Genomic DNA, 20,400 nt, shown 5'->3' with positions numbered 1-20,400 from the left:
CCGTCGACTCCCCTTGCACTTCTCGTTCAGGTGGAATACAGGAGGCGACAGGAGAGTGATCGGCAGTCGATTTAGCAGGTCTTCACTAGACCCGCTAAATTGACTGCCGATGCATCATTCGGCACATGTCGAACCCCCGGTAAGTGTAGACAAGGCCTAAGCGTGGTTCTTTTAGCACCGCAAAAGGAGACCTGGGTTTTATTCTTGGCTCTCACACTTTCAGTAGACTTGTTGTGCAAGTCACTAGTCCTCTCTGTAACTCAGCTTCCCAATATTTAAAATGGGAGTAATAAAACTAACCTCATTAAGGTGCTGTGAGATTTAATTTATTTTAAAATATTTAAATAAGAAAATTGGATAGAAGATGCTAAATAAGTGCTAAACATGATCAAAGTATGTATTTTCCACTGAATGCATCCGCTGAAGTGAGCTGTAGCTCCCGAAAGCTTATGCTCAAATAAATTTGTTAGTCTCTAAGGTGCCACAAGTCCTCCTTTTCTTTTTGCTCATACAGACTAACACAGCTGCTACTCTGAAACCTGAAAATATTTGTGATTCTGGAAAATATATTCAGCAATTTCTGGTTTCCATCCTGCACATTGCAGAGAAAAGAGACAGTTTTGAGATGGATCTACTTTCCAAATACAAATATCCACATTTAACACTCCAATTATATTTCTGTTATGCCCTACAATTTATGATGAATCTGATACATTTTTAATATCATCAGTTGAAAAATGTCAATTTATAAAACAGAGAAGTAAAAGCCACACATACACAAAATGTGCTAATAAAAACTTCTATTTCTATCATAAACAAATGAGACAATTACAAGCATCCAAGCCTTTACAATATATTAAAAGGGAGTGTCAGTGGAGACGATACTCCAAATATACACCTGTGTTTTCATGCTGTATTTAAAATATCATTTACACTTTTTCTATCTGCTCTACAGTGTTACCTATCAATGATTATTGAAAATAAATAAAAATATATTAAAAAAATAACTACATGGGTCAACTGGCATGAAATATTAACACACCACCTACTTTGTGTGTATACACAATCTGAAGAGGGGTTAAAATCAGTGAAGCAAGCTTTTCAGGACTAAACAAGTTTATGGACAAATTAACATCATATACTTCTCACTGGAGTTTTGCAACTTATTTAAGTGAGTCTGGAATTTCATCTCCTATGTTTCTGCCTTTGTTTCTATCATCCACTCCTGACTCCATGCTTTCTTTCATTTAGATCAGCAAAGACCACAGACCAAGCAACCATTCATCTATCTTTATTTGCTCATAATTATCTCTGCCTCAAAAATCACTCCCCAAAACCCAACTGTTCCATAAGGAACTGAAGTACTCATGAAATTTCACTGACTGAGGTTTTAATTATATGATATCTGTTTGGGCCTTTAGATTGTAAGCTATATTATGTAATACCTTTTGTGATGTATGCATTTTTACTATTATGAAGTACCATGTCCATGGTTCTATATGCTCTAAATAATAGCAGCATCAATTTGAAAGAGATACTTGCTAGAGAAATGTTTCTAACATGTCATGTTGTGCTTTCTTCAACATCAAGCATGCAGGCCTCCTCTTTCATCTACTGATAGAGTTTTCTTGGACAAATGTATTTATTGTGGTGACTGAAGGGAGAATTTAATTAACCCTTTACATTTTGAGATCCTCTTTGGGACCCTTACCATATTGATATTGTTGGAATACAGGAATATTCCCTTTCCATGATATTTTTGTAGGGCTGCTTTTCAAAGACTGCTTGAGTAGCTGTTTCAGTTAGTAAGATTTTGCACCATTAGTTCTATTACACCTTGGTATATAGTAAGAAATAAATTGGTTTTCCTCAACCTGGCATACAAAGATCTAGAGTGCACCCCGTGGCTTATCACTGGAGAATGTGTAGTAGCACCAACAACAGAAGATGTCAAGGTGGCAATTTTAAGACCAAAAAAAAAAAAAAGTGCCAGCGTTAGAAGTGTTAGTACTTGTAGGTTGGTATTAAGCTGCTCTTTTACTCTGCATTATGACACGTTCTGGTTCCTGACGTGTGCACTGAGAGAATCTGTTGCTAGATTTATGACTAAAATACAAAGTAAGAGTAATGCATGATCAATTAGTTAATTTCAATAATTCATTTTTTAATCTCATACCTATCCTGGCAAGTTGAAGTGTGAACTAAGAGGAACACTTACCCTGAAGGTGGCATATAACTGGATACTTAATTTCTCCTTTTCAAATATGCAAACTACAGACAAAGCAATCACGCTGGTTGATACAGCAATGGCACAATTAACACATACACTAAGTAAAATATCCAAAAATATAGCCCAATGAGCATGAAATGAATAAACAATACAAATATCTGATTTATGCAGTAAAATGAATCTGTTAAGAAAAAAATCAGCAAATTGCAAACAAGGAACGGATAGAATGACATTTTAATGTGACTTTCTGCCCTGGATTTTTATTTGGAAGGGAGCAGAACTAACAACATATATCACTACATCTGGGTGTAGATTCTTCAATGTCTAGACAGAGGGCATTGTTTTTGAAAGAACTTCTCTGTAAGCATTTACAATTGCTTAATTAAATAAATGCCGCTGGAAAGATAACTTATACCCTGACAGTGATTTCACTTGAAGCTATTTTTAAAATTACAGAACAAAGAATCACCGTATCTCACTTGGATGCAAAAGAGATAGTGACTTAAAATTAAGCAAAAACAATTCAGCATGCTAAGTAGTTTACAGAATATGTTCCTTGGCTGTTTTCTGGATCGGCAATTTTTATATCATTGTACACTGATATGTTTGTTAAATTCAAGGATGGCATGAGACACCTGCTTGAGTGGTGGAATCTTAAACCAGTGTAATTAGGAACCTGCTTGGGAGCAGACCCTTTAATAGAATCGTGCTGAGTGGGGAGCCATTCACACATCCCCACTCGGCTCTTCACAGGCTTTTCTGGGCAGTCAGCCAGCTAGGGGGAGAATCAGACCAATAAGAGCTGTTGCAAAAAGTCTGGAAGAGTGGCTCACGAAAACCTGCATCTCCCACAGCCATAAAGGAGCTACTCACGCAGCAGAAAAAGAAGCAGTTATGGTGAATGTGTAGGCTGTGCAGGGAGCATAGGGGGCGGGTTGGGAGTGGGTAAAGGTTTCCAGCTGTTGAGGCAGTGCAAAGAAAAGAAACTTATTTTTAGGGTCTGGACTCCTATAGTTTACAGACCAGATAAGGAAAAAGACAGACACTCCTCCATCCATCCAATTCACAGCAGTAGTTCCTAGTATAAGGCAAATGGCAGGATCCATCATGAGAAGAATTTGGGGCTATGGGTCCGCTCTTTAGTCTGAGAAAAGAATAACTATTTTCTAAATCCTGGGCCTGAAATTTGTGAGCCTATATGAAGAGTAGGAGTGAGTGAACTTGGGATACTTTTCCCTAGGGCTGCCAACCCTCCAGGATTGTCCTGGAGTCTCCAGAAATCAAAGATTAATCTTTAATTTAATTTAATTAAAGATGAAACCATGTGATGAAACTTCCAAGAATACATCCAATCAAAATTGGCAACCCAACTTTTTCCCCCACTCCACAGTCAGTAGAGATAGTCAGAGGATCAGCAACATAGGTAACTTGAAGGTGAGGACAGGAGACTGATGACAGGAACAAAGAAAGCAGATGTACAGGAAATGGTTTTCTAATCCTACAAGAATTCCTGAGATGTCAACACATTTTCCCACCCGGGATCAGGACAAAAAGTCAAAATCTCAAAAATTTTTACGATTTCATATCTGAAAAAAATCTAATGAGGTAAATTGAAAATTTTGTTTCAGTCATTTCAAAATGTTTAATTTTGATTTCAACCTCATTTAAAAAATATTGGCATGGGACACTTTGAGAATTATGAAACCTTGTAAAAAAATTGTCATCTAAAAATTTGTCCAAATTGACCCTTTCCCATTGTTTCACTTATGATGAATCAACATTTCCCAACGAAAAGTGTTTTGCTGGAAAATTCCTAACCAACACTAAAAGAAAGGATATAGGATTCAGAGATAGTTACAGTAATAAAATTCTGAGAGAGAGAGGCATAGAAACCAGGAGGATGAACTGTCGCACCTGTATACACTGAAAATTAATATGCTTTCTAAACTTTTACAAAAAGCGCCCAAGAATATTTAGAATATTGCAACCTACCTAGGTGCTTACATGTATCTATTATTATAATGCACTATTGACTGAGCAGTCAGTGTGTTTGGTGTTATACAGAAAGCAATGGTCCTTGCCCCAAAGAGTTCTCTCTATATCACACACAGACCTCCAGCCATTACTACATTATCTCCTTCTCACTCACTGCAAGTAGAAGCGCCGAAAGCACAGTACGCATATGTACAATTTTTCGATATATGTCCCTATAAAACTCATAGGATCTGAAGAGTTGCAGAACTATTTTACATACATATCTAACTACAAACATTTGTTTTATCAGTGAAAAAAAGAGCATGAATACGCTACAGATGTTTAATATAAGCTGAAAAGACATTTTCAGCAACAATAAATCAATATGAAAACTAGAGTGGGTGATGAACAACATAAAATATCTTATACAAAATCATTCGTTTTAGTATTTAGAATGTGATAGAGGCATTCCAGGAATCTATTGGCTGACTATTTTTTTTTAAATGTTTGATGTTTCTAACAGTGAGAAGTGATTTAAAGCAATACTTGTCCTGACAGATGTTGTGCCTTAAAGATAACAGTAACATAAATAATCAAAGAGAGGACAGGTACTCTGGAATGGACCTCTATTCATGAGGGTAAAACCCATATAAATGAGAGAAGAATCAGGTTTTTAAAAGCATTTTCCTTACAATATTTCCAATACAATATTATGTATCCATTCATAGAATCATTATACACATCTGAATTACAGCCTGGCTCCTTCCTTTCTTACCATATTGATCTCTCTACATTACATGGAACTCTTGTTTTCTACACTGCTGAAAGCATGGAAGTTTACACATGCACACAGACACACTCACCTTAACTAAAAATAACTCCCTTGCCTCCTCTTCCTCTCTAGGGTTTATCCTTGCCTTTAGAGTGGGTATCACTGATGCAAATTTTTTCACCTTAAAGGATAACTGCATATCCTTCATAGCAGACTTACTAGGGAAAATGGGACTTATGCCTTTCCAGCAGCTAGCTTCCAGATTTAATTTACCCCAACCCTCCATGTCTGCTCATATGTAGGCCACACATTTCCTTCAGGATTATACTCAAGAGGGCAAGTCTGTTTATCACTATTCTCCTCTTACATATTAGACATTTGCATCTCTCCAAATCAATGCTCTCGAGTATGTACAAAATGCTCATGCCTTGCTCCTGTGCTAAATAGGGCTTACTTAGTCTTAAGTGGAAATGTTGTACAGAATATAGTTGGCTGGAAGATCTGGAAAGAGAGTTTTGGACTAATTAAATTGATTTCTATTTCTGGTTGACCTGGCACAGAGGAAACCCAATGCATGCTATTATCCAAAACATTTATTTCTCCTTTTATGTGTTTGAAGCAGGAATCCCATATATAGTTAGGTGTGAGACCAGGATTGTATTCCGTATTTACAGGCCCCAAGACAAAATTGAAAGGCAAGTGCCCATGTTTCCCAGCTGTTTCCTCTGCTCTCCAATTTATTCTACCCACTTATGCCTATTTTGTCCTTTTTCACTTTCTCATCAGGTTCTTTATATTACAATACATGTTATGTTTTTAAAATCCATTCTTGAATAAGTATAATATTTTTGTTCACTATTTTATACCAATTTATCTTACCAGAAGATTCCAAGGCAGATGACTGAATTAGGGGCAGCTTGAGGCAGGGAGAGCCGGCAGGTGAGACCAGAAGTAGGGTACATGGGTGTCCTTGTGGGAACACGCTTTTCTATCTTCTGAAGAAAATGGTGCACTGTTTACCTCCCTCTAACCCTATCACTCTTTACGCTACCGCTCAGAACCCCATTCACTCTATACTCCGCCCAAATAGACCCCTCTCAGTTCCACCACTGGTTCTTTCTCTGTCACATGTTGTATGCACCTGCACCTGCACATATACACAGACATACACTAACACACACCCATAGCTTGCTCATACCTTCACCAGCCAAAATATGCTGTTCAGTATTTTGTTTTTCTAATTTTATTTTTGAGTTGTTCTTTATTAATTTCCATTTGTCATTTACATACAATGAGATAAAATATTTTGTAGGATCAATGACCTCTCTATGACAAATCAGGGCTTGTAATCTCTTTGTTCTGAAGGTGCATTGTCAGACTTATCTTTGAATAAAATACTTTACAAAAAGATAGCGTCTGATATTTTAGACATTTTATATATTTCCAACTTCCAACGTGTATTTCCAACTTCTGGTATTCTCGATACTAAACACTAAGAAAATAAACATTAAGTAATGAAACTTAAGTGTATACTTAACTTTCCTAAAACCAAATTTTATAAAATGATTATTTCAATGACGTTTTCATACTAAACAAACAAAGCTTACCTTAACAACTAACACTCCCTACAGCATGATATTTATAGAACAGGCTTGGTACACACTGAGCTTAACCCTTTGGTTCCAGGAGTCATGATTTCCTGACATAGCATCCTAATACAAAATGCGCTCGTATTGATGTTGGAAGCACCAAATCTTCTAGCACCAAGATGTTAATAAGCAACCAGTTAGCTACAAATACATTACCCAACAGAATTAAAAATAAATATTAGTTTATTCCAATTAAGAAAAAGTTTGAAGACTGACTTCATGAAAATGAAGTACTCCATTACAGAGATTACACTGGATAGAAAAAAAGACAGATTTTCATAGATCTTATAGAAAAAAAATGTAGCTTGCCATCCAAATAGTTATGCAGCCTACAGCGGAATGTAAAACACGAACAATGTAAAGATTAGACTACCTGAAATAAAGGAAATAATCCTAGCGCACTAATGCTCAACTATGATAGCAAATCAATAGCATTTGCACAGTTGTTGAAGAACCACAAGTCTGACTCATGGCTGTAAATGTAACAAGAACAATAATGCTGCCAGTTTTCATCCCTAAGCTACATGACACTAGATTCTTCAGTGGCTGTAGGAAAGTTACTTCTCTGAAAAGGTTCTAAAAGTCTAAGTGATTTTTATTTATTATACATACTCTGGGAATGTACTGTCATGCATTTAAATAATTCCAGGAGTGTGGCCAGCTTGCTCCATGACAGGTCACCATAATCACAGCATCACTAGTGAAGATAACGAATTTTCAGGAACCAAAAATAACATTACAGAAATCTTATCCTTAGTATTACAATATGTTTTTAAGGATGTACAGATAAGACAGTAAAAGATATTATCTCATAATACTTAGGATAATATCTTCTGTTCTCATCACTATCCCTATTTAGGTTTCAGAGTAACAGCCGTGTTAGTCTGTATTCTCAAAAAGAAAAGGAGTACTTGTGGCACCTTAGAGACTAACCTATTTATTTATTTATTTATTGGTTAGTCTCTAAGGTGCCACAAGTACTCCTTTATCCCTGTTTAGTTATTCTGCTATATGTTGTTAATCAATGTACCTACTGATTGGATCCATTCAATTTGTGCATTAGGGTAATGAATGACATATCTAAACATGTTTCAAATACATTTATTCAGATATCTATACATGAAAGTAAAATCACTACTACAACTCGTACTCAAGCTTGTCAAATGGGATGTTTTTCTCTGTTTTGCATAAGACATGCTAATGCTTATGCCATCTGCAGCCCTGAAACCCAGAAAAAATGTAAATAAAAAATAGAGGTAAGTAGATAGACACACGCATTCTGGGCACAGGCCATCTGTATAAATTTTACACCTATGCAGTTATCATTCAGAACAATGCCACATCCAAGTCTGAACCACGAGCACCTTTAAGAAATAATATTGGTGATCTAACCAGACAACGGTAATATTTTTCTATTTCAATATATAAATAAATACATATACATATAAAATGCAAAACATAAGACTTATCTCCTTTTATCCAGCTTATATAACATGCTGTCACTTTCAAAAGGATTTTTTCATAAGAAGCAAGTAAGAACTGCTTTGGATCACTACCCGAATTCCTCTAGAATGATCCCAGAAGGTTCCCTAAAGGCATACTGTGTGTAAAGTACAGTAAGAAATCCATGTCCCACTACCCCAAAACCCTACTTTTGTAGAGGAGCGTGAAGGGAGGTTGAAAGTTTTTGCAGTAACCTTTCAACCTGCTGATTAGCTAATGTGTGCCACAGGCCACTAAAATACTGCACGTTTCTGAGTAATAAAGAAAACACACATAATATACCATACTGAATGTTTCAAAACACTGAATACAATTTGTAACCCAATGGCTACAAAAATATAAAATTTTTTCCTCTTTCTTTCTCCTTATGTATGTGCTCCTTATTTACATCAAAATATGGAGTGCATAAGTGGTGCAATGGGAAATAATACCTAACTCCCCATTTGACTGCAGATATGTAAACTAGTTTAAAAGTTTTATTAGATTCATAATGTAGTCCCAATCTGTTTCCAGTTGCCAGATTGGTCAGTTGCTCTGAAATTAGAAACACACTAATTCTGAAACTAATTTAATATTTTGGTGGGAGAAGTTTGTTCTCCCCTTTTACTTCAAGCATACGCTTCTTTGTATTTCTGTCCTCTAAACCCCACATTGTTATCATATATGTATCGGTACCTATTGCTATGAAACTTTGGCATTAAGTCACCATTTAAATCTGGCATAATAAATATAGTAACGTTGTACAATTTTATGACTTGTACTACAATATTTGGCCTAACAGGCATCATAATGCTCAAGATGTAAATTTCCACTACATAACGAACAATGCAAAGCTTTGTATTAACAGTCAATGACAGAAATAAAAAAGCTCCAAGGACTTATTTTCAAACCTTTTTATACACTTTACAGTCAGAAGGAAAAATAAAAATGGAATTATACTCAGGCCTTAATTTACGACATATGATACCTAAACTGAAGTTGGAGAGCAAATTTCATTTTTCTTTAATTTAAAAAGTATCAAATAAAGTGCACACACTTAATACGAGCCACTGTGGGCATTCTGGGTGTCTAGAGCAAAATCTGGCACAAAAAAGCAGCAATCCTGGCTTTAGAGAGCTTTTGAAAAGAAAATATTTGCTATTTGCTTTCTTTATTTACTCCTCCCTTGTTTCACCACCACTGGTGAGAAGGAAGCATGAGGCATCTTTACCACTTAGGGCATGTCTACACTGCAGTTAAACAAACATGGCTGCCCACGACAGCTGACTCAGTTTATGGGGCTGTTTAATAGATGTTCAAGCTCAGGCTGGAGCCCGAACACTTACAAAGCAATTACAAAAGTTCCACAGCCCAAGCTCCGTGAACTCAAGTCAATTGACATGGTCCGGCTGTGGGTGTTTAATTTTAACGTAGACATACCTTTCCTTTCCCTGGGAGATTGAAAGACACAGGGCATATCCTCCATGTTTGATCCAGAGGGGATTTGAGGACACAGAGCATCTCCTCCAATCTCTCTCCCTCTTTCAGAAGAATCTCTCCCTGTCTCAAAATAATCACCATCCTTCTAGGTTTCAGGTCTATGTGTTCTCCCTTCTTTCATCACTGTCCATCCCTCCCGGCTGTTCCTTCCAACACTTTCCTCCTTAGACCTGAGATAAAAATCAGGTGGTGGGTGGAGCATTGAGCTGCCAATCCTACCCTTAAGAACTCACTGAAGAAACATGGCTGGCAGGTCAGGCAGCTGCTGCCTCTATGGCCACTTTTTTTTGTCTCTGTCCTCAGCTTTCAGAACATCCAGTAGAGGGAAAAGCCAACACTGAGGAGAAGGGTGGGGAAGCTGAGACAGTCTCAGGACTCTTGCTTGCTTTCTACAGCAGATCATCATGGCATGATGCCAACTGTATATATTTAATTCCCCTTAGACATCTGCCTGTGTCTTTGGCCTGGTTGTAAGCACTTACAGTTGGTTTAAAAAAGCCAGGGCAGTCCTCACTGAGCTGAGACAGCTCGTAAGTATGCAAATTGCTGCAATTTAAAAAGCACATTGGAAAAAGGTGGAAGCGTAGAGCTGTGTGAACGAGTCCTTATGTTCCTTCATGAATGTGTCACAAAGAAAAGGGTGAAAATGTGGAATTACATTAAAAAGTGCATAAGTGAACATAATGTTTCTGGCAAAATTTCGAAAGAAAGAAAGAAAGAAAGAAAGAAAGAAAGAAAGAAAGAAAGAAAGAAAGAAAGAAAGCTCTTGTGTGTGACATACTCCCTTAGACACCCCAGAAGAGAAAAATGGCATGAAGACTAAAGCCAAAGAACACACCACACAAATTACATCTGAGACAAAAAGACACTTATTTAAAGAAGGTGAACTGAGGATGCAGAGCAGCCCCAAGTGGCTGTTTGGAATTCTGGCTCAGTGGAGAACATCAACCAGAAAGGCATCACACAGAAATTCGCTGGCCTACTAAAGAATATGTGACCTCCAAAAGGCCTTAAGCCTCCCCCGGAAAAGCAGATAGGGGCTGTGAGGGAAAAGATGGGAGGAATTATACTTTCTTTACACTCAGAGCCATGCACAATCATCTCACATATTGCTGTCTTTTGCTGTTCACCAGTGAAAATATGAATATTTCATTTGCTTGAAATGAGCGAGAATCTCTGGTGTTAGCAGTGTATAATTTCATATGTAACTCTTACTTACAACAACCTACAAATTAGGTAAAATTTACCAAAAAAAAAAAAAAAAAACCCCTTCCTCGGATAGCATGTTTTACCTTTTACAAATGGCACACATACTTTTATCAATAAAGTATTTGAAAAAATTACTCAACATGTGGTAAAACAATTCACATAATCTGAATGAAACACAGCATTCAAATATGAAACTCTAGAATATATTTTTCTAAAAGCAGCAGGTGCAGCTCCTTTGCAATTCACCCAGTTGTGTTGGCAGCTTTGGGTTGTTCTGCATTTGTCCCTTGGTTAGAATGCTGTTGGATTATCTAGGGCTGCTTTGTTTTCTTAGACATCATTTTACTCTTAGTCTTGACATAGGAATTTTTACATCCATTTGTGAGTAAGAGCACACAAAATCTCTCAAGATATCTATACAAACATTCTTTATATTGTAGCTATTGAACTCAGATTTGGTTTGCATCAATCTCTGTAGTAAGTGACCTTTTAAGTATCTACAAACTACAGCATTTTCTTATTGTGCAGTGAGTTTTCTTTATGAATCAGAAATGAACTACTAGCACGCAAGCATATCTACTGTATTTGTGAAACTGTACATATGCAAGAGTACACTACAGACATACACATACATGTGCGAGCACAATGCACTTCCTTGTGAATAAGGCCCCAAAGATAAGCATATTTTACTAACCTGCAGTGGTCTCTGTTTATCACTGCCCTTAGGAGATTTCAGTCCACTTGTCTGTTGCTGTAAGAGAAGCTGTCTTGCTGCTTGGAGTGCCTAAAAGTAAAAAGACAATCCTGAAAAAATTTTTGAACATTTCATAGAAAGAGGCTGGTTAGTCACTGTGAATATTAGGTAAGTACATTCAGAGAAAATATAGTCTCCTCCTATTCAATCTGTAATCATTAGACTTGAGTTTTTCTTAAAATATACAAGAAAAATCCTCAGAATGTACATATAAGACTTCACTAGAATTTATGGATGTACATGAAATCCTGCAGGAAATAAAGTTAATTTGTTTAAAGTGCTTGAAGAGGAAAAATCATAAACTGCATCAATAGCCTCATTTCCACAAGGAACTTGTCTTTGAGTGTTCAACTAAAATGCCCACTCCCTTGTAAATTATCATTCAATTTGCATTTTCATATTACAATTTTGAAGCAAAAGCAGTAGACTTCAAGTGTTACCGGAAGCTGTAATTAAATTTGACAAATCAACATCAGATTATCTTGAAAGTGAATTAATAAGGATATTCATTGAAGATTAAAAACACTTTTTTGTACTTACAATTCAAGGGGAAACCTCTCCTTTGACAAAATAAAGTGCAGTTTTAATGCTAAATAAAACTGAGTGGTTTTCATTTGCATTCTTAGTAAAATCAGAGAACAAAGAAATTACCACTCCACCAATCAGATTAGTTTCTGTGGATGACATTATCCCAATCAAAATATAAGATGTTTTCATTTATTTTATGTTTTCATTCCAACTCAGCAAAATAAAGCTAAGCAATAGAAATGTATATAAACATTCCATTTACCAGAAGAGCGCTAGTTTAAGTGAATTTTGTCCATACAATTATTGTAAAAACAAGAGCTACAAAACAGTACTTACTTACTAAAAGATTTTTTTAAAAGGAAAAACAGTTTAAACTAATTGTAAAACATTTATAATGAAGCTACTTGAAGAACTCTTTTTCTCCTCCCTCTTCAATGTCTGAGTGCAGTGAATAGCAGTTATGTTATTTAACAATGTATTAAACTACGTCATATTGCTGTTACTGGAACATACAGTATCTATAACACAATACAATGCAATCTTATTTCATCAATATTCTCCTAAAATAATCAAGATTCTCAGCTGATAAAGAAAGGTACAATTTTGATTAGACTCAAATGAGCTGGTTTTTAAGATAGTTTCTAGTATCCATGACAACAGTTGCTTTGACAAGATGTGCATATGGCATTACACTGCCAGCTGGTGTGAACAATGTTTGAACTACTGCATTGAGATGCTGAGCAAACAGAAAAAGTTGCCACGTCTTAACCCTCAGGGAAGGCAGTCATCCCCTGATCAATTATGAAAAGACAGAGAGAGGGCTGCTACAGTCTGGCTCCAAGCAAGTTTTCTGAGAAGGCAGGCAGACATAGAAAACCAAAGTAAACAAACTGAATGCACTAGCACCATCTCCTAACAACATTGATTTGTCTCCCCATAGAAGGATCTGGTACAAGTTTGCAAAGCATACTTTTAACATTTGGATACATTCCCACAACAATCTGCTTATTGTTTCATCAAATTCTCAAGTAATTACAGGTCAGCTTCAGCACTAGAAGGATTATTACATTCCCCTGAACCTAGGTAATGAGAGAGAGAAAGAGAGACCCAGCTTCTGTTCTTTAAAAACAAGTACAGTTCAATGTATTTCAATGTGCAGTTGGAGTATTTTGTCACCATAGAACTTGTGTTCTATTTGCTACCCTAAATAGAACAATAATTTTCTTTGCAATCATGGTTCATGAATAGTTTCTAAAGGCCAAATCCTGGTCTTGTTCCAGTCAATGAAAAATATCCATTGACTTCACTGGGATCAGGATTTGGCCCCAAGGTCCCATTCTGAAACATTTGGCTGAGAAATGGTACTGCTCAGGCATCACATTCATTTTGATTTGTAGTGAGTTTTATGATCCTTCACAATCTTTGGAGCTCTACCCGAGGGAGACTGGAATTAAAGAGAGACTGGAATCATTGCACTGTTGAATTGACAGGAGCTTGCATAGCTCATCAATTGGATGGTGGTGTTACAAGGACCAGTGAAGAGATCTGAAGATAAATAGAAGAGGGAAAGAGCCATGAATAATTAATTTCTCTTTATTTGTAGTGGTAGCAGAAAGTTCATTAAACTGATTTTATCTGGAAAAATCATAATACAGCATCTTGCTGGTATACAGACTGATCAATGCTTGAAAATAGTAATATCCATGGGTTATTTTCACACTCTGCAAGTTGTTTCAGTGTCCCAATCTTCCTCAGAAACACAGACAACTAGCACCAATATAAAAAGGAATCAAATCTCTGGCACAGCTCTAGATTTACTATACCAGAGAATCAGAGAACCAGAATCTGAAGCATCTCAAAATTTTGCCAAGCAATATTGCTCAAATCATGGGTAGCATTCTAGCACTGCATCACTATAAGAAAGCATGAATCCCAACCACTACAAAAGAAGTCACAGTCTATGAAAAAAGAAATACACCACAACAGGATATGTTTGCATAAAAGGCTACACTACTTAAACTGGCTTGATTTATATGTGCAGGTAGAGACATCTTTAAAAGAGTAAAGGCTCATCTTTTAATACAGAATGTCTTACAAATGATGACTACCGGAATACTTCAATGAGCTTATTGTGGCAGTTTAGATTAGTGTAAACACAGGAGACAGAAGAAGAACAGAAAACAATTTCAAAAGATCAGAGATGATTTAAAACTCATAAGGAGAAATCGCTGACAGTCTTTGTTCTTATGTCTGTTATCACATGACTCCTTTTTCCTCAATGTAGTGGTTAACACTTTGGTATTGCTTCTCAGTAAACAATTTCTCAGAGACATATTATTCATCTCAGATAATTATTATTGGCACTATTCAAAACTGTGAGAATTAGGGGACTATAAAACATTCAGTTCTATCAGTTCATTTACTGCTATTAAATCCTTGAAAAACAACTTGACAATTTAAAGTAAAATATTAATGTTGGAAGACACATCTACATTTCAGTCATGTATCAAATTAAGGCAAATTCCAGATAACATTCATAAAGTTCTGTGAACTAATTGGATGATAACATGTGGTCTAAATAAAATTCAGCTAAAACAAACTAACAGATGTTTACAAACTTTGCTCGTCAAAATTATGCAGAGTTTCGACTCGAATGCTAGCAAAAGAAAGGTTACTTGGGCAGTCAGAACAATATCCAGTTTCCAATAACATTTGTTTTGAATTAAGGAGGCATTTTTACTTAATTAAATTATCTAATTTAGTAAAACTGTAGAAAAATAAAGGCCATGTAGATGAAAACACTAAAAAGAACTAAAGATTTCAATTGAATCACAATTAGTTTAACAATGTGAATGAAAATCATTATAATGGTTTAAGTATTGGCAGCATGAGCCGGAAATTTGGGCATATATGTTTCCAGAATTCACTGCATCTTGCAGTAAAGTATTTATTGGGAACACCATTTCTTAATATTTACTGTGCAGTTCCAACCTATCTGAAATGTAAGCAGAACAAAAATAGAATTGATTGTATATAATTCACTCTATTAAAGTTGATAATTTGATGTACATTTTTATATGTGTTAAAGATAACTGAAGGAGATATGAGTCATGTACTATTCTGTATCCAAAGCCCTAGATTTCTGTTATTTTAAGAATGCTTTCAAATTAATTTAATAAGATTTAACATTTTAACAAAGTGAAAGTTGCTACCAAAGAAGATAAACAGATTACTTTCCTGCTTTAAAAAGTAAATGTGTATTTTGTAGAAAACAGATGTCACTCATATCTTTTCTTTAAAAATAAGAATGTTTAACCTATAAGCCTGTTGCATTTGAGACGTTAAAATGAAAAATGACATCTACGCCCATTAATATCTTCAATGTATAAACAGCACAGCATGACACATTCTTGAGAGCTGAAGGCTACAAAATCTCTCTGAAACATAAATAACAAAGCACTCAGAAGCATATTTGATGTTGATATTCATCTCTGAGAAAAACACTGCTGCCTGGGCTTCTTATGAAAATAGATGCAGCCCAAATGGATCGCCTGTAATTGGTTTCAGATAGCGAGGTCAGAAGAAATATGATACAAGAAACTATTATGTGGAACAGTCGAAACAAGAATGTTTATACAGGCACTCCTCAGTTATACTGACAAACGGTGTATACTTTGCAGATAACCAGAACCAAAAAACTTGCCAGAAGACAGCCAGATTCTTTCACCTTTCCACCCCAAAATCCCTATTTTATTTTGTTAAACGATTGACTGTTTTAACTTTGACCACTGAACGTAAAATAAGCTTCCAAACAGTCTTTCATGTTGTAAGTTTCATACAAGAGTTAACTCTCATCACTGGTAGTACCATGCAACAGGCAAACATGTAGGCATGCACGCACGCACATGCTCTTAGTTGAGTTAAAGGCAACAGGCCTCAACTTTATTAACTGGATAGCAGCAAATTAACCAAGTGATTATATAGCTACATATAGTCTCAGCCATTAGATTAGTGGAACCTTTGTCCCTCCAGGGAATTACATTGTATCCTCCTTTCCCCTAATGACTCAGCTTCACAAGCCCAGAATTGTATAGCCATCACTTTCCCTTAAGGAGATTTAGGTCTGCTTCTAGGGGAACCACACATCTGTGTATGATTCTTCCTAGTACTAATCCAATGATACTACTAAACCCCTTTGTCGCTTAACCTATGATTTTGTTATCTGAAAAAGGGAATGGGAACAAAGCTCTCTAACAAACAGCCCAAAGGTTACTAGCCACTCAGTAATGACAACTGACAAACTTTCCAAACTAATCTCCACAGGTTAGCAAAACTATCATTCCGAGGCTCTTCAATTTAAGAAGATCGGAACCACCTCCAACTACAAACTATGCAGCCCAATGACCCTTTCTGGATACACCAAATGAAAGCAAACCCAAACTTTACCAAGGGTCAGTCATAGATTTTTCATAGCTATTTAGGTCAAAAGGGACCATTATGATCATCTAGTCTGACCTCCTGCACCATGCAGGCCACAGAATTTCACCCACCACCCACAGTCTAATCTGTCTTAGTGAAAAAAACTCCTTCCTGACTCCAAACATAGTGATGAGGAAACCTCTAAGCATGCCAACAGGGGACAAACAGCTGGGAGCCTATGCAGTCAAGAGCACCCCACAACTAAAATCTGGGCAACAGTAAGAAGACGGATGCTACCAACGAGTGGGAGGCTGAACAGTTATTACATTGTTTGCTTGCAGTAGTGCTCATAACCTGCTAGTTGTTTTCTCAGGAAACTCACAGTCTAAGAAATCTAGATGACCAGTAGGGAGCTGAAAGAATTGACTGCTGCAGAATTAGTGAACATTGTTTAGGTGGGGATAATAGTGAGAAAGATAATGGTCAACCAGTCCCAAGTAACGGAAAGATTGACCTAATTACTCTTACAAGAAAGATTTTCCTGCTACCCCAAGGTCTTATAATTAACTTAGTGTGCGGGACAGTTGGGGTGGTGGTAACTTAAGCTAATATATATAAAATACTTAACTTATTCATAAGCATCAAGTTGTGCACAGCCCTAGCCAGTACAAACATATTTTTATAACTGTTACTTTCACCAACCCTCCCTCGGATTGTTTTTTTTTTAATTGTCAATATATTAACCTGTAAGTTTTGTGGGGCAAGAAAAATGTCTGCCTCTAAGATAGCGTATTGACCCCCAAGCACACTGAGACCTTTATCCTAATTGTGGCCTTTGGTCATTCCTGCAATAAAAACAAAAATAGAAGCAGCAATTCTTTTTAATATAACGCCCATCTACCTGAGTTTCTATTTAGGCTGGATGTTATCCTGCATTAATTTCCAACAAAAGAGAAAAAGTAACAGTAATAAACTGGTGAATGCAACATGAAGTCTCATAATGGTGTTTAATAAAAGGAAATTAATCATCTAATTGTCATAAACCTATTTTCAAACAGCAATATATCAGAGAGAAATTATGCATCTGTAGTTATTGACCTTTCATTTTACCATGACTGATGCATAATTAGATGAGTTTTGTGAAAAATACTAGTTAATTATGAGAAAAAAAACAGTAATTGTTTGGGGTATTTTTGCATTTAATATCATATTTTTTCTGTGAAGGATACTAATAAATATTTTGCACCAATAGATATCTTTCTTAGAAGCTAGCATAATTCATTTTACAAAGACAAATTTAGTCTCCCTTTACTTATCCCAATCAAATAGGTACAAAATACAGCTTCAAGATTAATGTCATTTTCCCACCCATATTCTGGCTGGCCCTGGAGTGGTAACAAAACCTCCACACAGTTGCTTACACTAATTTCTTGTGCCATGAGCACAAGTTATCCCAGTAGACCTCAGTCCATGCTGGGGATCAGGGGCACACAGTAGAATATGCACATGTCCTGTGATTGCATACCAAAGTGTTGTCTCCAAAGCTCTTAACTACTCGCAGAATGTGAATTTTATGGGTTAGGAGGGATCTGAGAGCAGTGCAGCAAAGCTGTGCACCACCTGACTACCTTTTTTCCCTAGAGAGACAAGTTGGGTGAGGTAATATCTTTTACTGGACCAGCTTCTGTTGGTCTCTCTCATGAACAGAAATTGGTCCAATAAAAGATATGACCCTCATCCACACTGTCTCGCTCCTGGGACCAACATGGCTACAACTACACTGAATTATTCTTTTCTTGACAGACGTATAGTACTCCCTGAATCTGGCTTACAGTGTGACCCTTGGTAAAGAGTGATCAGATAGGTAGTTTGCTGTGTGTTATTATTGCCACTGTATATTATTTATTGACCAACTACATTACTAAAAAAGCCGGAGGGCAAATATTAGGTGTGCAAGTTCACACATATGCTCTCATTGCCATCCTTCTGCATAGGGTGACCAGATAGCAAATGTGAAAAATCGGGATGGGGGTGCGGGATAATAGGTGCCTATATAAGAAAAAGTCCCCAATCTCGAGACTGTCCCTATAAAATCGGGACATCTTGTCACCCCACTTCTGCATGTGGCACTCCCACTGAAGTAAATCGGAGATTTAATTACAACTAAATAGAAGAACGTGGCCTGTATCGCCATACTGACTGAAAGAAGCAGTCACATCACTATACCAATATTCACATGAACTAACACATAAAATCTGCTAGTAGATATTGAAAATGTATTAAACAGGGTATGAAGGAGAAATGAAGAATGACCACTTCATTTATCCCATGTGTGACTTCAGAAGCAACAAAATATTTGTGGAATTATTCAGTAGCTATGAAATATTATAGATGATCACGTATTTCTAATTCACACACATGCAATCTGTTAGGAAGTAGGTTCAAAGACCTCTTGCATCAGCTCTCAAAAGGCGTATTAGACATCAACTTGTTGGCTGGTTTCAGAGTAACAGCCGTGTTAGTCTGTATTCGTAAAAAGAAAAAGAAAAGGAGTACTTGTGGCACCTTAGAGACTAACCAGTTTATTTGAGCATGAGCTTGGCTGTTAAGGCTATTTGTACCTAAAGCTGTGTGAAGCTAAATAGTTTTGGTTCATAGGAAGGATGGTTAACAATTCATAGATAGGGAGGGGAGTCGATGCCCATGGAAGCATGTGTGGTTCAGCCACTATACAGTGATCAGAGCCCAATTAAGTTTGATATTTTCAGAGTGGATGAAGATGGAAGAAGAACCATACCATGATATCAAAGTAGTATTATGATGCTGGACTTGAAGAAGGGGGATTTTTAGTTACTCACAGCTGGAAGGGAAAAGTTAGTAAATTAAAATCCACAGAATGAGTATAGAGGCGGAATAAGAAATATTGTTATATTAATAGGAAGTATTCATATCCAAGAACATCATTAAAAATGAAAACAAAAATAGAAGGGACAAACAAAACTCAGAATGGCTATAAGGCAAGGTCCTAGAGAGTATTGTTCAGGGCAAAAAATATTATTTCAAAAATGAAAATCCAGCACAAGTGTGGCTACTAGAAAGGAACCTAAAGTTGGACAGGACAGCAATGAAGACTGATTGGGGTTGGTAGGTAATATTAAGAGAGATAAAAGGAAATTTGAAGAACAAATGCTAAAAGGACAATTATATTGAAATGGGATTGCCTCAGCCATGCAGAGCACAGTCATGCATACTCATACCTTTACACTTATTTCTCAATTATGTCCTGTATCCAGTTGGTGAAGGGATTTGCAAAACATGGCCAATGCAAAGTCCTCCACTCTGATAGGCTGAAGGCCAAACTTAGGCCAAAAGGAAGAGACCTACATAGTGGAAAGCAATTAAAAAGTCATCTTATAGCAATTATGCAAATCAGAGCCCTCAGTCAATCAGAATGTACAGAATTTCATAATTGCTGAAAAGTTATTAATGAATAAGGATTCTGCATATGAAGACAATAACTACTTTGATTTACTACTGCCCTCAGAATTGCACATTCATAGATATTTAATACTGTTTAACTATAAAAGGAACTACTATTAGGGTATGTGATGGTGATGCCAGACTTTTTCAGGGGTGAGAAGGTACTTGGCCTGTGTGCATAAAAAAGTTCACAGCAACTTACAATGTATGGAAAATCTAAATACATATTCATTATTAACGTGAAAGTAATTTTGTTTTGAAGTGACAAAGATTTTATACCGCTAAGAGAGAAACCTTTAATAAAAATACAATTTCAGCTCTTGATGCTGCAAACATTTATACACATACAGTACTTAACTTTCAGAACATGTGTAGTTCCCTTGATGTCAATGGGACGAGTCAT

General features: G+C 36.4%; 1 protein-coding gene across 15 annotated transcripts in view; it reads right to left on the bottom strand.

Annotated features, from left to right (window-relative positions):
• Nucleotides 1–20,400, bottom strand: part of FOXP2 (forkhead box P2) — a 554,228-nt gene that overhangs the window by 131,551 nt on the left and 402,277 nt on the right. For 12 of the 15 annotated variants that reach the window (XM_074942274.1, XM_074942271.1, XM_074942270.1 and 9 more), the window contains one exon: nucleotides 11,511–11,600. The exons of 2 other annotated variants lie outside the window; for them this stretch is intronic. In XM_074942274.1, coding sequence (XP_074798375.1) covers nucleotides 11,511–11,600 — 90 coding nt within the window. Of the gene's footprint in view, nucleotides 1–11,510; nucleotides 11,601–20,400 lie in introns of those variants that run through there. One more of the 15 variants, XM_074942285.1, reaches the window with a different exon arrangement.

The sequence above is a fragment of the Natator depressus genome, chromosome 1 (genome assembly GCF_965152275.1).
Source record: "Natator depressus isolate rNatDep1 chromosome 1, rNatDep2.hap1, whole genome shotgun sequence".
NCBI classification, from domain to species: Eukaryota; Metazoa; Chordata; order Testudines; family Cheloniidae; genus Natator; species Natator depressus.
The sequence above is the reverse complement of the archived record's forward strand: the minus strand, read 5'-3'. Positions and strand labels throughout refer to the sequence as shown.